General features: G+C 39.0%; 1 protein-coding gene across 24 annotated transcripts in view; it reads right to left on the bottom strand.

Moving 5' to 3' along the window:
* ADGRL3 (adhesion G protein-coupled receptor L3) overlaps nt 1-16,415 on the bottom strand; it is a 472,380-nt gene that overhangs the window by 319,147 nt on the left and 136,818 nt on the right. For all 24 annotated transcript variants that reach the window (XM_040966525.1, XM_040966524.1, XM_040966523.1 and 21 more), the window contains one exon: nt 9,887-9,996. In XM_040966525.1, the coding sequence (XP_040822459.1) occupies nt 9,887-9,996 (110 nt within the window). The remainder of the gene's footprint in view (nt 1-9,886; nt 9,997-16,415) is intronic.

Genomic DNA, 16,415 nt, shown 5'->3' with positions numbered 1-16,415 from the left:
GAAGACATTTGAGGATGCTGACATGTTCCTATGGAGGAAGGATGCTCATTAGGGATGGCAGAAATGGGGGTGGAGTTAACACCACTTAGAATGGTATTCATGGAAAATGGAGGCATTCACCATTTAGAAAAGAATGGGAAGGGCAGCTATGACACATAAAGACCCTAGTAACATTAGTGTGGTTCATGCGACTGCCATTGTCATTAAGTCTTGTCTAAAGCAGAAGCAGCATAGAAAATCTATGTGATGAAAGAATCCAGCAAAACAGTGTGTATTCAGAGAAACTGCTTCCTGTACCCGAGTCATCATTCTGAGGTTAAACAGATCGTTTAAAGACTACATCCTACAGACCCTTTACACTAGCTCTTCCTGGTGCTTTAGAATGAGACTCAATATTCAACGGTGATCTGAAGTAAAGTAGAGAATTAAGGCAGGCACTGGCTTTGTGGAACCAAAACAACGTTCAAGGGAGGCAGAGAATGCTATAACAACTCTGTAACTCCACAATATAGAAACACATATGCACCCTCATACACACAGAGACACCTCTCCCTTTCCTAACTTCCTCACTCTAGTGATGCAGTTCATTAAATTTAAATAACTGAACGCAGTGTCCCACAAATAGGTTCAACTTTCCCACTTTCATAAAATTAATGATTAGAATGGAGAACAACATAACGATGCTAATTCATGCAGTTTTACTTCACATTCACTGAGGGACATTTGGTCTAGACAGTTTCACATATCTCACACAATATGATATCAACTACAAACTGGCCATCTCTGAAACATTTGGAATCAAAGGTGCCTGGGTTTCAAATTCTTTCAATTTCTGCAATATTGGTAGACACAGTGAGACAGCACCCAGTCTGACCACATGACTCACTTATACTTTGTACAAACCTCATTTACACAACCTAATGGCTTTTGTTTGGCTGGCGTTTTTATTTCTCCCTGCCCGATGATGAGGTCAGGTGTGAATTTTTTCACTTCTTGCATTGTTACTCAAAAATTTCACACATTGGACATTCCCACATTTCAGACTTGGAGGAGGCATTCTCAGCTTGTAGAGGATAGATTCAGCCACAAAAGTTTTTGAAATGACATCATTTTCACGTGTTTTCACTACTTTCCTTCCAATGGGCTATGTGTTTTGAAAACAGAATAATTTAATCCCACATGACTATTCTGTTCATTAAAAAAAAAAAACTCTTGAACCAAAGCTCTATAATTTCATTTCTGAAGATAAAGCAAAATGAACATGGTAAGTCCACCTCCAATTTTTATTTACATTGATAATGAAGTTGTACTTCCCAAACATTCTCCCAACTCTGACAATGCAACTGATTTTAAAACATCTTCAGATCACTTTGCTTCTTTACTAATTAACAGCAAACTGTACAGTTACATATTATTAATCTATGGTAAGTCCATTAAAATCTCTAGATGCTCATATCATGTAATATTTTACCCAAAGTAAGTTTGCCTTTAGGATCCTGTAGTATAATGTCCTATTTTAGCCAATATATTTTTTTTAAAAAGATTTATTTATTTTTTCTTGGAAAGGCAGATTTACAGAGAGAAGGAGACACAGAAAAAGATCTTCCATCTGATGGTTCACTCGTTAAATGGCTGCTATGGTCAGAGCTGAGTTGGTCCCACGCTGGGAATCAGGAATATCTTTGGGATCTCTCACGTGGGTGCAGGGTCCCAAGTCTTTGGTCATCCTGAACTGCTTTTCCAGAAGGAAGCTGTACGATAGTGGAGCAACAAGGACATGAACTGGTGTCCATATGTTGACACTGGATGGTTGAATATAAGCCAACTGAACCAATGTGTCTACTGGCCGTATACAATAGATTTTAAGGGAAAGGCCTTTTTATTCCATTTGATTTTTTGATTAATTTTGGCTCTGAACAAATCCAAGGAAACACACTGTGATTCCACGACCAAGCCATCGCTTGCTGGGAGCTCTCCAAGTCTGGTTCCCCCGTGGCGACCTGACCTGTTGCAGTCACACTGCTTCTCTCCATATCACCACAGGCTGCCCTCCTTGCATCAAGGTCAGCAGAGTGGCATTTGCCTTGGCTTTGAAGTTCCTACATAGACTCTTGCCTGTTTTATTCTCATTCTTCAGTCTCAAACATCCTCCTGCAAAGCACTCTTTCATTCACCTTATGTAAGCCCGCCCCTTCTCACCATAGAATCCTGTTTCTTTTCTTCTGACATTTGACCACAAACTCTTTTGTATTTCATGTAGCAGCTCATGTTGTCATTGTTTGTCTTAACCCAAGACTGTATAGCTTGCACACTGATTTACTGACCAATAAACTCACTTGATAGAATTATTGTTGGTGCAAATACCTACTACTGTCTTTGCTAAATTTAAGAAAAAGACAAATACCAGCGATGTGGAGTTAAAAATGTTGAGAAAGGACCTGGCATAGTAGCCTAGTGCCTAAAGTCCCCGCCTTGCAAACCCCAGAATCCCATATGAGCACCAGTTCTAATCCCAGCAGCCCCACTTCACATCTAGCTCCTCACTTGCGGCCTGGGGTAAAGCAGTCGAGGATGGCCCAAAGTCTTGGGACCCTGCACCCACATGGGAGACCTGGAAGAGGTTCCTGGCTCCTGGCTTCGGATCTGCTCAGCTCCGGCCATTGCAGCTGCTTGGGAAGTGAACAAATGGATGGAAGATCTTCCTCTCTGTCTGTCTTCCTCTCTGTATATCTGCCTTTCTAATAAAAATAAATGAATCTTTTAAAAATGTTGAGAAGAAGTTAGATTTGGCTAGAGACTGGACAGAACATTTTTGGAATTGATTCATCAAGAACCCTTAACAAAACTCCCTTAATTCAAACAGCTGGAATAGCCATAAAGATGGCATTTCTTCTTTTCGGTTGTGTGTTTCTTCCTGAGCCGATTCGTCATACTTTCCCAACAAATTCTTCCTGCTTTAAAGCTTAAGTTGGGTCAAACTGTCTTTCATAAATTTGGAAATGATCCTTTACTAAAAAGATGTCATTTGACTACAACTGAGAAATGGTTAATTGTCTTCTCCACCTTGCAGCACGCCAAGGGCACTCAGAGGAACCACAGCAAGGGGGAGCTACATGTTTGTCTCGCCCATCCTCATCTTCGTCTGTCTCGCTTGCATTTCGTATATATGAAAATACAGAACTAAGTTTTATGTTTGTCATCCAACTTACTGCATTACAGTATGCCATCTACAATATGCCAAAAACAACAGCTTTCCCCCTTTTCACGGAAGTTTATTTACCCTTCTTTCAGTCCATAGAGTTACCTTTGGACAAATGTCTCTAAACGATTTATTCCACCCCTCGCCCACTTTAGCAACCACTTCCGATCAGTGTGCCTTCTCTATGCAGCCTGCTCATGTCAAAGGCTAAACTAACACACTGATTTTGAGACCCTGAGTTCCATCTGATGGACTCCCTAAAGGAGAGAATATTTGCATATTTATTATTTATTTGGTAGGAAGGAGATTGTAAGAATGAGAGAGGAAACACTCCAGTGACGGGCAGAGCAATCGCAGGAGAGGGGAACTCTTCTATACTCAGGCAGCAGAACCCCAACTCCATGAGCCATCCCTTCTGGGTTCCTAGGGCCAGCACTAGCAGGAATCAAGAGTCAAAGCTGGAATTAGTACCCAGGAACTCTGGTACTGAATGTGGGAATTCTAACTGGAGCCATCAATGCTAGGGCCAGAGCCATGGGTCCAGAACTGTGCTTTACTACTATTTTTATTATTATTATTATTGTTATTATTGCCACAGTGTTTAGCAATAGATGTTGACTGGAGAAAACAGACAGGTATCCAAGCAAGGGACACAGCTATTTGAGAACAGTTGCCATGTATTTATGAAACAAAGAGATAAAGGTTAGGACAGTTTAAGACATTAAGAAAGAATAACTAGGGGCTGATGTGGCGGCTGAGTAGGCTATTCCTCTGCCTGTGGTGCTGTAAGGGCACTGATTTGTGTCCTGGCTGCTTCATGTATGATCCAGCTCTCTGCTTTTATGGCCTGGGAGAGCAGTCAGGAATGGCCTAAGTCCTGGGACCACCACATCCATGTAGGAAATCGCAAGGAGGCTCCTGGGCTCCAGAGTCATTTGGGTGGTGAATCGGCAGAGGGAGGATGGTTATGCTTCTCTTTGTCTCACTACAGATCTGCTCTCAAATAAGAATAACAAATCTTTAAAAAGGAAGGGTGACTGTTCTGCCTGTGCTGTTCTCTGCTTGGAAGACAGCAGTTTTTATTAAGAGCTAACATAATAATCTCTGATTCCTTTACAAACACATGGATTACGTTGCATACAAGATACTGAATCAGGAACTATTTGGTAGAGGAAAATGAAAAAAAAAATGTCAGGAGAAAAGGGAGCAGAATAAATAAATTATTTTTGTTGCTCTTGTTATAAATATCACCCTAAAAAAGAGTTTATATAACTGAAACTTGCCGAGGAAATAACATTTAAACAAGATGAGCCTTGCCATGTCATATGGAGATGTGCAGAGCAGGAAAAGAAATTCTTTGTCTGTAGCATTCTTGAGGAAGACAACCACAGTCATTGAATAGTTTGAAGAAACTAACATTCGTATCAAACATTTTCCTAACAGATCTTTTTCTGAGTTAATAAAGTCTTACCTAACTTAAAGAGGACTTAACAGACTAACAAAGGATATTATTCCTTTGAGGAAACATTTGATGAATTTTTTTCCCTTTGTGAAAAAAAAAACAAATTTGAGAGGCAGAGATATATATAAATATAAAGAGAGAGAGAGAGAGAGAGAGAGAGAGGTGGGAGTGAGAACTGAGAGAAGTGGGGGAGACAGAGCACACTTCCATCTGCTGGCTCACCCACTTCCCAACCACCCACCCAGGCCTGGCTGCACTGGAACAAAACAGGAAACAAGACATTAACACAGGGGTTTCACGTGGGGGCTGGAATGCTATTATTTCAGCCAGTGCCAGTGCCATGGCCTGGGCCAGAGGGGCTGGAGTCAGGAGCAGCAGGCAGACACTGACCCCGGCAGGCTAATGTGGAATGAAGAAATCTTAATTACAAGACCAACTGCCTGCAATTAAATTTCATTTTGTATTTCAAGCATTCCGTCCAAATTGATTGCATATCTCCTGTGTATTGAAAACTGGGAAAGATACTACAGGTTTAAGAATTAAAGATATCTTGATATTTTTGTGATGTTTCTGAAATCAAAGATTTTGATTAATTTCAGCACAAGTTTAAAACTATGCACTTATTTCCATAACAGTAACCGAAATAGTGCATATTAAATACATATCTTTTGAAAATTAGTGGCAAAATGTATTTAATTATATGAAATACCTAAAGACATTTTAAGTAAAATGAGACAAAAGAGACAAAGTTAACAATGTATAATTATTCATAAAGATTAATTTCCATTAATATGCACTCATATATGGTTTTGCAAAGATAACTATTTACATAACTACCCCAATGATGGATGTGAACGGTGCGAAATTATTAAATGCTGTAACATGAGACCAATTTACTCAAATATTTATTTTTCACAGCTCTCCAAACTGTATACCTCCTCTCAATTTTTAAGAAAATCCACCATGACAGAAGATCATCATGAGAATTAGTAATATGCACGGTGTGATGCTGAAAAGAAGAAATAATAATGAACTGATTGGAAAACTGCCTTGTGGGGAAAGAAGAGCTCTTTGTGAGTGAACTGCAAGCTGGAACAAAAGACGCTGGCCAGCAGGACACAGGGTGGGTGGGTCCTCCCCAACACCAGCCATCCGTGTAACCAAGCTAAAGGAAGGCAGCTGTACTTGAAGGTCTCAGATTTCAATCCCAAACCAGGTCGGAATGGAGGAGGAGAATTGGAAGATGAAGAACAAATTGTGGTATTACTGATGGGTGAGGTTTAACCTCTTGAATACATGGGTTAGCTCCTGGAGAGAAAACACCCACCAAGGAGGAAATTGAAACCTCAAAGAAAAGGCGAAGGCTATAAAAGTCACAGCAGAACTGAGGTGTGACAGGAGCAGAGGAAAGAATTGATTCATCTGTCCCAAGCTTGGCCAGAAATACAGCATATAGGAGAAAATAAGAAAACGCAGGTAAGAACTTACTACTCGGAAAAGATTAAATAAATAGTGAGTCTGCACAATTAATTCAAATCACTCAAGTTAAGCAATTTCATTATTTCATTGTGAGTCGCTCATTTTCATTTTTTCTTTCGTCCTGGTGCTTGTAAAGAAAATCCTGTCATCTGATCCACTCAGCATTTAATTCATTCAGGATGTTCTTTCTGAAATTGTCACTGTTTAATTATGTCCCTACATACTGACTCTTAAAGTCCTCTGCAAAGATCATATTTTCTCAAATATTTCTATTATTGGCAATATGTTTAGTTACAATGGATTTTTTTTTGTTAAATTTATCTGCTATTTAAAATATCTACTTTTTATTTACTTAAAAAGATAGTTATGGACAGAAAAACAAAGACAGATGTTCATGTTCTGGTTTCTTTTGCACATGGTGATAAAAGCCAGGGCTGGGCCAGGCCCAAGCCAGACGCCCGGAGTTTCCCTCTGGGCTCATAGAATGGCATCTGGAGTACCCTTCACTCCTTTACTGGACTGGATTAGAAGTGGAAAGCCAAGACAAGAAATGGTGCCCATTGCTGGCTCATTCGCCGTGCCGCAACATCAACCTTTGGGATTATTTTCTTACTGACAGTATTCTTAAAGAAAAGAATCAACAATATTTCTCCCAAAATCATTATCGAGAGGAACATATTTGAAATAATACATACTCAGGTATTACAGTCACTATGGTTTGGTGATACTATGATTTGGGAAACATCCCAGTGAGTAGCACTACAAACCTCCAAGGCAGAGCCTACTATACACTCAAGCAAGGGTTCCAGCCCCTTTCTGGCAGATTACAAGCCTATATAGCATGTTGTTATGTTGAGATCTACAGACACCTGCAACACACAGCTATTCATGAATCTAAACATGGAAACGGCACACTGAAATCCCAGGCACCAGAAGAACTGCAGTTCCACTATGATCTTACGGGACCACTGTCGTTTCTGCAGTCTGCCGTTGATCAGAACATTGCTACACACCAGTCTGAGATCTTAAATGCAAAAATGAAAATGGATACTAATGAACTGTAAAACAAACAGAACCTAATTTGTTTACTTAGTAGCTTAATGAGAAGATTTTCCAATATTACTGTCAAATCCTAAAGCTGAAGACTGGTATATAACAATGTAATAATGATGTTTTGTCAAGAATCATAAAAATATCATTAAGTACAGGCTTTTGTCTGGCATTGATAATTAAAAACCTTATTCTAAAAAACAAGTGGTGTTTTAATGGGGAAACATAGTTTGTGTTATAAAGCCCCATGAATGTCTTGGGAAAACTAAAGATGGTAGTGATTCGTTTGTTCTAATAAAGGAACAGAACTTTCTTAAAAATCATTTATAAATGATTCTTCCGCAAACCTCAAAAAAGCCTGGACTACTAAAGATATATTTCCACACCTGTGAGCACCGCACTGATGGTCATTTTATCTAGTGCGTATTGATCAAGATCAAATAACTTGTGAAAACACAAAAGGAAATATCTATGTGGTACAATGCTGATATCCCTGCATCAGAAGGCCACGGGTAGGGAGATTCGAACATTGCTCTGGCATTCTCTAGCTAGTCTACATTTTTAAAAGAAGCATTCCCTTGAACCCACCAAGTTTCCACTTCCCTTTCAGTAAAATGATACTACCACCTAAGAATTATGTAAGAATAAAGTAATAGATTAATGTATGTGAACATTTAATTCATCTAAAAATGTCAATAAATGGCAGATATTTTCATCTTTTCATCAGTGGAAAAATTGTTTTTCCTATCTGAGCTAAACGATCCAACTCTGAATATATCAGCGGCCATCCCTTTAGTGAAACCCAGAAACTTCTAGGCAGTAGGCTGGAACGGAAGCCTCCAATCTTCCTGTAAGTGATTAGACTTCATTCTAAACCCCAACTTTCTGGCTGTCTTTCTGCACAACAAACCCACTTGTCCAATCAATCACTAATTTTGGTGTTTTCTGCTTTCTTTATTTTATTTTATCTAAAAAACGTGTTAAATTTGCCAACTGTATTCTAATTCTGTATTGCATTGTCAGCCCAACAGATTGAAGACGATTTCAACAAAATCATCATGGTACATGATGCAAATCAAACCGCCCTCTAGAGGGGGTTAATGAAATCATCACATAAGTACTTTCATAATAGAGACATACTTCTACTGGAGTCAGCAAATGTTCAAGATCACCAGAAACATCAAAACATAGGATACAAAAGGGACAAACTGCACATCTCTGAGAATTTACGAGAGACAGGTAAGCTGTGGTAAACTGTAATCCTTTCATGCAGAAGTGTATAAGCAACTTCTAATTTCTAGCCAAGTGACTTAAGTAGTTGATATCTCAGACTGTGTTTGGCAGAGGATTCTAGAGTGGCTATCCTTAAAAAAATTCTGAAAAACTACAGGAAATTCAATAGCCAGCTATGAGGTTCTTACTTTAAAAAACATGTATGAAATCTACAATCTGACATTCCGTGGCAGCTTTATGCTTCAATACAGGAAAACACAAAACATGAGCATACATCTCCTTCAATTACCTTAGAAAAACAAGATCCTTCATACTGAATCTTTTTTTTAAAGACTTTTTAAAAGCATACATATTTCATCAAGATCTCATTACACAATCCAAGTGTAACTGCCTCAGTTCTATGATGGTCAATGCCTCTTAACACTCAGCGGTAAGCAGCAGCTTTCTATTTTCACAGAAGGGCCTATGGAGGTAACAGTGGAAGCAATGACCATGGAGACCTTGTTTTTTTTTTTTTTTTTTGCGGGGGGAGGGGGGCGGGCCAGATTTCTCTCCTGCCCTGATGATGCACATTCCTAATTCATGAGCACAATGTGCTTTCTTCCAATAAGCAAGAATGAGAAGTGCTTACAAAGGTGCCCCAGCACCGTACACCTGCTGTGTGCAGGACATCAAAAGAAGGCGGAACGTGGGACTTGTCTATGACGCCAGGTGTTTGCACCTCTGGATGAGCTGAACCTCTAATAGGAAAATGCAGGATTTGCTGATTGTTAGTAACAAATCCCATAAACAATTGACTAGTCAGACAAAAAAAAATGCTTTGAGACAGTGATTCTTTCCTTGGATATAAAAAAAAAAAACTTTATTTTACATTGCTTGATTCTTCTTTATTCCTGCAGAAAGAACAAACTGTCATATCTCATTGGAACTTCAAGGCTGCAAAGCCACAATTTTCTTCAGGCTGTAAAAAAAATGCATTCAAGGAAAACTTTGAGTTCAAGTACACCTTGCCTTTTCCTTTCCAGTCTGTTCTCCCCGGATGAATATATTTCTAATTCACAAAATGTTGATAACACACGAGGCTTAGATACAACTGCTCCTATCAAATTCAAAATGCTTCGAGACTGATGTGAATACAAGAATAGTTCACTCCCCGTTGGCTTGTACCTGAAGGGATGCACACCTCACCAGCCACTGCTTCAACCTGTTCTGAATATTTTTACATTAGGAAAAGAGCGTTAGAAGAGGTACCGCAACACAGCTTCAAGATTCTACACTGCCTATCCATAAAGACGGCATTTAATTCTTCCACTGGCGCGCAGGATCTACGGACTTCAAAAATTAAAAGTAGACTACTTTTTGTTCCCCACGTAACTTTTGTGGTTACTTTTATGCTCTCCCAATGATTATATTGTCATTGCATGCAGAATAAAGTTGAAGATAAAGTACAAGAGAATACATACTGTAGGGGACACATTCATACTGCACTTCAAGGTATTTATAGGTTCCTGGACACGGGTCTGGAAAAACGTCAGGACCTGCCACCACCGCACACTGCGTCCTGTTGTTGCATCTAGAGTCAGAAGAACAGAGAAGAAACCATAAGGTTACACGAGGTTAAAACATTAGCCATATCAATACCACCTTGATGTTCGCTGTTTTAACATAGACTTCAAAAGGTTTTGCCTGTACAGGGTTTTGGGCTTATCGAGGAAACAACTAAACTGTATAATGGACTTATGACTGTTTTTGAAGTCACTACACTATTGTAATAAAAGAGAGGAAATTAGTGGAGGAAGGGAATTTGGGCAGGTAGGGGATCCCAGAGCCTACAGAACTGCTATCATGGAATAATAAAATAAAATTTAAAAACCTACCCATTCAGTGTGCTCATGTTAACTAATTTAACAATTTAGTTGAACACAGCAGGATTCAGAGTTAAAAGTTAAATAGTTGTAATGTAACATGAACTGGTATACAGGATACAGAAAATGTGAAGACAACGGAACATTTAAAAGGAAAGACTCACCCCCATAGCTGGCGCCCACCCCCAAAAGATGCAATGAGACAGAACAACTATAGAATTTTATTAGACGGCAGTCAAATAAATTCAGATTATGCAGACATTCATGTAAAGGCACTTGAAAACCTGTAGTTCAGGTTAACATGTGGCTCAATGCATTAAGACACTGTAATATCAGAGTCACATATGGCTGCTGGCTCCTGTCCTGGCTGTTCCACAATTGATCTAGTTCCCTGTTAATGGTCTAGAAAAAGCAAAGTACAGCCCAAGTGTTGGGGCCCCTTCTAACCCCGAGCAAGAACCTGACAAGGCTCCTGGCTTTGACCTGGTCCAGCCCTGGCCGTTGTTGCTGCTTAGGGAGTAAACCAGCAGATGAAACATCTCTATCTCTCCATAACTCTTTCAAACAATCTTTTCAAAATATAAACAGCAATTTAGAACCTTTATTAAGATGACAAAGCCTGCCAAACCTCATATTTAAACATTAAAATACATAGTTGTAGTCTATGGGCATTTAGTATTACTGACTAGAAAAGCAAATTATTTTTAAGAACCAATTTCACATTACTGTTTTCTGCTGAACAGTAATCTCACAGATAATTTATCACAAACGTCAATATTCTATAACCTAAAAATATGAATTTAAATTCCTAAAGAGAATAACTTAATAACAATATTGAAAGAGATACATGAATTTGATCACTTTTGTGGCAACTAGGCTAAACTGATTTGGATCAATTTATTCATAGTGAAAATGCACAAAATGAAATTAGCTTTTGCTCTGAAAATGACATTCAAGGACACGGGGACCTCTTTACTGTAAATCTGACTCAGAAGCACTCTAGATTCAGTAATTCATTCATAAGTGCATTCTTGGTGCAATATACCAGTAGACTAAAACCTGTCATCTGTGTACTCAATGACACTCCTTTCCCTGCTGGGAGTTCTTGCCTATTCATTCAGTAACACAATTTCAAGGCTAGAATCTTCCATCACTCTCTCTTTTTTTTTTTTTTAAGATTTATTTTTATTATTTTTTCATTGGAAAGGCGGATATACAGAGAGGAGACACAGAGAGGAAGATCTTCCATCCGATGATTCACTCCCCAAGTGAGCGCAACGGGCCGATACTATGCCGATCCGAAGCCAGGAGCCTCTTCCGGGTCTCCCACGCGGGTGCAGGTTCCCAAACCTTTGGGCCGTCCTCGACTGCTTTCCCAGGCCACAGGCAGGGAGCTGGAAGGGAAGCGGGGCTGCCGGGATTAGAACCGGCGCCCATATGGGATCCTGGGCGTGCAAGGCGAGGACCTTTAACCACTTGCGCCACCGCGCCGGGCCCCCCATCACTCTCTTAAGAAGAGTTTTGTTCTCTGAAGAGACCTGAATCTCAGAACACTTGGTAGGAAACTGACAATACAAGGAGAAGGTGGCGCACAACACATGTTGATTTGCAGTGAAAGTATGGTGAGTTGTAGTTTTGTCAGCCTTAGTGAGAATTTCTTTTCATTCTTAAATTAAAAATGACTCTTTAAAAAATGCATTGTGTTAGGCCCCACAGGGTGACTCAGCAGCTGAATTCCTTGCCTTGCATGTGCTGGGATCACATACGCATGCTGGTTCATGTACTGGTAGCCCTGCTTCCCATCCAGATTCTTATTTGTGGCCTAAGAGGACAGTGGAGGATGGACCAAAGCCTCGGGATCCTGTGCCCGTGTGGGAGACCTAGAGGAAGCTCCTGGTTCCTGGCTTCGGATTGGCTCAGCCCTGGCCGTTGAGGCCTCTTGGGGAAAGAATTGTTTACTTTTATTGGAAAGTCAGATATACAGAGAAGAGGAAAGAAGAGAGGAAGATCTTTCATCTGCTGATTCACTGCCAAGTAATTTCAATGGCCCGACCTCAGCTGATCCAAACAAGCCTGGAGCCTCCTCTGGGTCTTTTATGCGAGTGAAGGGCCCCAAGGCCTTGGATCGTCTCTAACTGCTTTCCCGGGCTACAAGTAGGGAGCTGGATGAAAAGTAGGGCCGCCTGGAATTGAAGCAGTGCCTGTACGGGATTCTGGGGACTTAAGCCGCAAGACCACCGTTCTGGGCCCTTGTGTTTCTTTTTAAAATCACATATAATTCAATCTATCAGAAATTATGCCCGAAGTTAAATTAAATATTTTAGCTATTTTTCCATAATACATCTTGGAAGAATATATTGGTAACTCAAATTTGAGGTTCTAGAATTCCAGGCATCAACATACTCATTATGAAAGTTATCTGAACATCTGTTACAAAAAATTAGAAATCGCCAGGAACAGGAACATACAAGTAGATAAAATGAAAAGTGAAAGCATATTCTGTAAAATTAATATTCTGATCTCCAGGTATCAAAACATGAGAATTCTTTCTCATATATAAAGAATATACCAGCATATTTATCTTATCTGTATCTTTCCATCTGTATATATTATTTATATAGAGAATACATTCTTTCTAAGCATCAGATATTCATATCATATAAAAATACATTAGTCTACATAAATATATATCAGAATATGCTTTTTCTGTTGCTTTTGTATCCCTCAATACTCTGATATATATGCAAATATATACATATATTCTACCTTATATATATATATCTTCCATATTTATTATCATATATATTCTATCAGAAATGTATATATATTTTCCATTGATACACAGTTTTGCTTCTGTTATCAACTTCTCATTTTCACATCTATGTATAGTCTTTTCATTTTCACATACAGATGGATAACTATGAATCTTTTTTTATGCACAAATACACACTAAGACCCCCCATACAAACACACAGATACACACACACGTTTGTGAGGCAGACAGGGAGATCTGTCCTGAGCTGGTCCACTCCCCATTTGCCCCACAGCCGGGAAGTCAGGGCTGGATTATTCTGTGGGGGCAGGGACCCACCCGCGTGGGACTTGAGCTGCTACCTGACTGGACGCACATTAGTAGGAACCTGGAAATGCAGGTGGAGCCTGAACTCAAAACACAGTGACACCCACTGGGATAACAGGCATAACAAATGTCACCTTCACTGCTGTGACAAACATATTTCCCATTTATATCAATAGTTATCATGAGAGCAAAAAGGTTAAATGTTTGTTACACAGGCAACGAGAATCAAAAAGATTCAGTTACAAGACCAGATTCTACAACAGCACCTGGGCACTACGCATCCCAGTGTGTCCAGAACCAGAACTCAAGCAGCACTGCTTTAATAGTCATTGCAAAGCAACTTAGTGATCCAACGCTATTTCTCTGCCAATATTAAATTTAAATTAAATCCTTAAAACTCACATGGAGAACGGCTGACTTAATCTCTGGAATGTTACTATTGTACAAAATACATTACAATATTGATTATTTAAAGACTATTTTGAAAGCGTAAGTTAATGGTTCCTTTTCTTGGTTTATATTTTAATAACTCCAGCATAAGATCTGATCAAAGAAATTGAAACAATTTATTCCCCAGATAATATTGCCACAGTTATTTCAAAATCGTCAAAAAATAAATCCATTCCATAATTCTATAGGTGAAAAAGGAAAATAATCCAGTGTTCTCATGTGCTTTAAACTCAGCTGGTTCATTGATTCCTTTTTTATAAATATAAATTAAAAATGAAGCTCAGTATCCCTCGTGTCTTATATTAAATATATTTTTAAACCCACAACAAAGGATGATAAGAGTGCAATAATATTGTCAAAATGCATCCTAATCCACTAATACCCGAGAAAATATTACAATCTTATAAAAGTATTAGAGGCATTATTCGAAGTTTATAAAATTTTCAGAATGTTTCCATGATAAATGTGATATTAAAATAATTTCCACTCCAACATTAGAGTCCTCATGAAACATACGAGAAAATGACAGTGATAAATGTTAGATAAAATTCCCAAAGAAAATAAGGATTTATGTTTTCATGTACATACTGGTTATTTTGTTACCTCCAAGTGTTTTTGTGCTTCTATGGAAATGCATTACAAAGATAAGAATAGCGCATGAGTACAAGGCACACTTCTTCGATTTGTTGTTCTCATTATGAAAATCAGTCACGTGATTCAGAAAGTCAATGAAGGTTCATTATACACAGACTCAGGAGTCTATCCAAAGAAAGCTCACAACACAGAGGAAGTGACAGGCTAAAAACAAACCAAATCTGTGAATTAGGAGTCAAAACAGAAGAAAACATATTCACCCTATATCAAACTATAAGCTTTACTGCGCGATACCCTAAGAAAAGTCCAAGACACACAGCAAAGCCAGTTCAATATATGAAACTCATCCAACTCGGGAATCACAAACCAACTGTTTCTCAATTTATTCTCTAATGCATTTTATCTTTTAACTTTCTTTCTGAAGACTCCACATGCTGCTAATCCTGCCTACATACGTAGTGCCATGATGAGTGCATACATTCACACCTTGCCAACAGAATACAAGAAGTTTGTTTTCTCTAAACCCTCATCTACTGTTACGTTTTGTCTTTCTGACAATACTGATCCTACCAGGTGATACAGGACATTTCACTATCATCATGATTCACATTTTAACGAAGATGCATGGACTCGGCACCTTTAATATACCTGTTGGCAATTCATCTTTATTTGAGAAATGTTTGTCAGTCTCCTGCCAATTTCTTATACTGGGTTATTTGTTTTCTTACTATTGAGTTATTTGAGTTCCATATATGTCTTGTGTATTAACTCTCTATTACACAGATATATGGAGAAATGGAACACAAGAGAGCCCCCAAATTTAGGGAAAATTAATCTTCAACAAAAGTGCCAGGAACACAAAATAGCAAATAGGACATCTCCTGGCATTGGAGAAGGCGGACACTCACACATAAAAGAATAATATGGATGTTTTTTGCTCCTATTCAGAAATCATTTCAGGCACAGCACGGTGGCCTAGCAGCTAAAGTCCTCAACTTGAATGAGCCAGGATCCCATATGGATGCCAGTTTATATCCCGGCAGCTCTACTTTCTATTCAGCTCCCTGCTTGTGGCCTGGGAAAGCAGTCCAAGACGGTCCAAAGCATTGAGACCTTGTACCCACATGCGAGATCTGGAAGAAGTTCCTGGCTCCTGGCTTCGGATCAGCACAGCATCAACTGTTGCGGTCACTTGGGGAGTGATTCACCAGATGGAAGATCTTCCTCTCTGTCTCTCCTCCTTGCTCTCTATATGTCTGACTTTGCAATTAAAATAAAATAATTCCTTAAAAAAAAACCAAAAATCATCTCCAATTGGATTAAAGACTTAAAAGCCAAAGCCCAAATTGTAAAACAGCTACAAGAATATACACGGAGAAAGTTTTTTGACACTAATGTGTGAAATGAGCTCTTGAATATGACCCCAAAACCATAGGCAAAAAGGGAAAAATAAGTCAACGGTGTTGCTTTTACCAAAAAATGCCTCTGCACAGAGGAAACAATCAAGAGGAGAAAAGGCCCTGGAATGGAAGACAGTGTCTGCCAAGCTGTTTTCTATTGCCTTCTGAGATTGGTAATGCTGCCAGCAGTTCCACAGAGGAAGGAACAGATGTGGACATGTCAAATGACTTTTCTGACTCTCAGTAATGAAACGGTAGTTTCTGATTTCCAGAATATTGAGCGAAAAACAGAATACAGCTGTCATGTGAAAGAGCGAGTCAAGCACTCATAGTCATTTGGGAACCTTGACTGAATTAATCCTCATACATTCCGAGAGGTGAATCAGGCTAATGGCCCAAGATTCATTCATCCATTCATGCTGAAAGACTCTGAACTTAGTCCTTATCAGACAACCAGCTCCCGACCATCTCATTTGGAATTCAGCAATCAGAAATATCAACCTCTCAACATGAAAAAGTTGCAAAGAGATGAAAGTATATTAACTTGTAAACAGACTTTTCAAAAGAAAAAACATGCAAAATAATTCTCAAATAATGACCACTT

The sequence above is a fragment of the Ochotona curzoniae genome, unplaced genomic scaffold (genome assembly GCF_017591425.1).
Source record: "Ochotona curzoniae isolate NIBS_2020 unplaced genomic scaffold, NIBS_Ocur_1.0 scaffold_4506, whole genome shotgun sequence".
In the NCBI taxonomy this organism is placed as follows: Eukaryota; Metazoa; Chordata; class Mammalia; order Lagomorpha; family Ochotonidae; genus Ochotona; species Ochotona curzoniae.
This window is presented reverse-complemented; position numbering and strand designations above follow the sequence as displayed.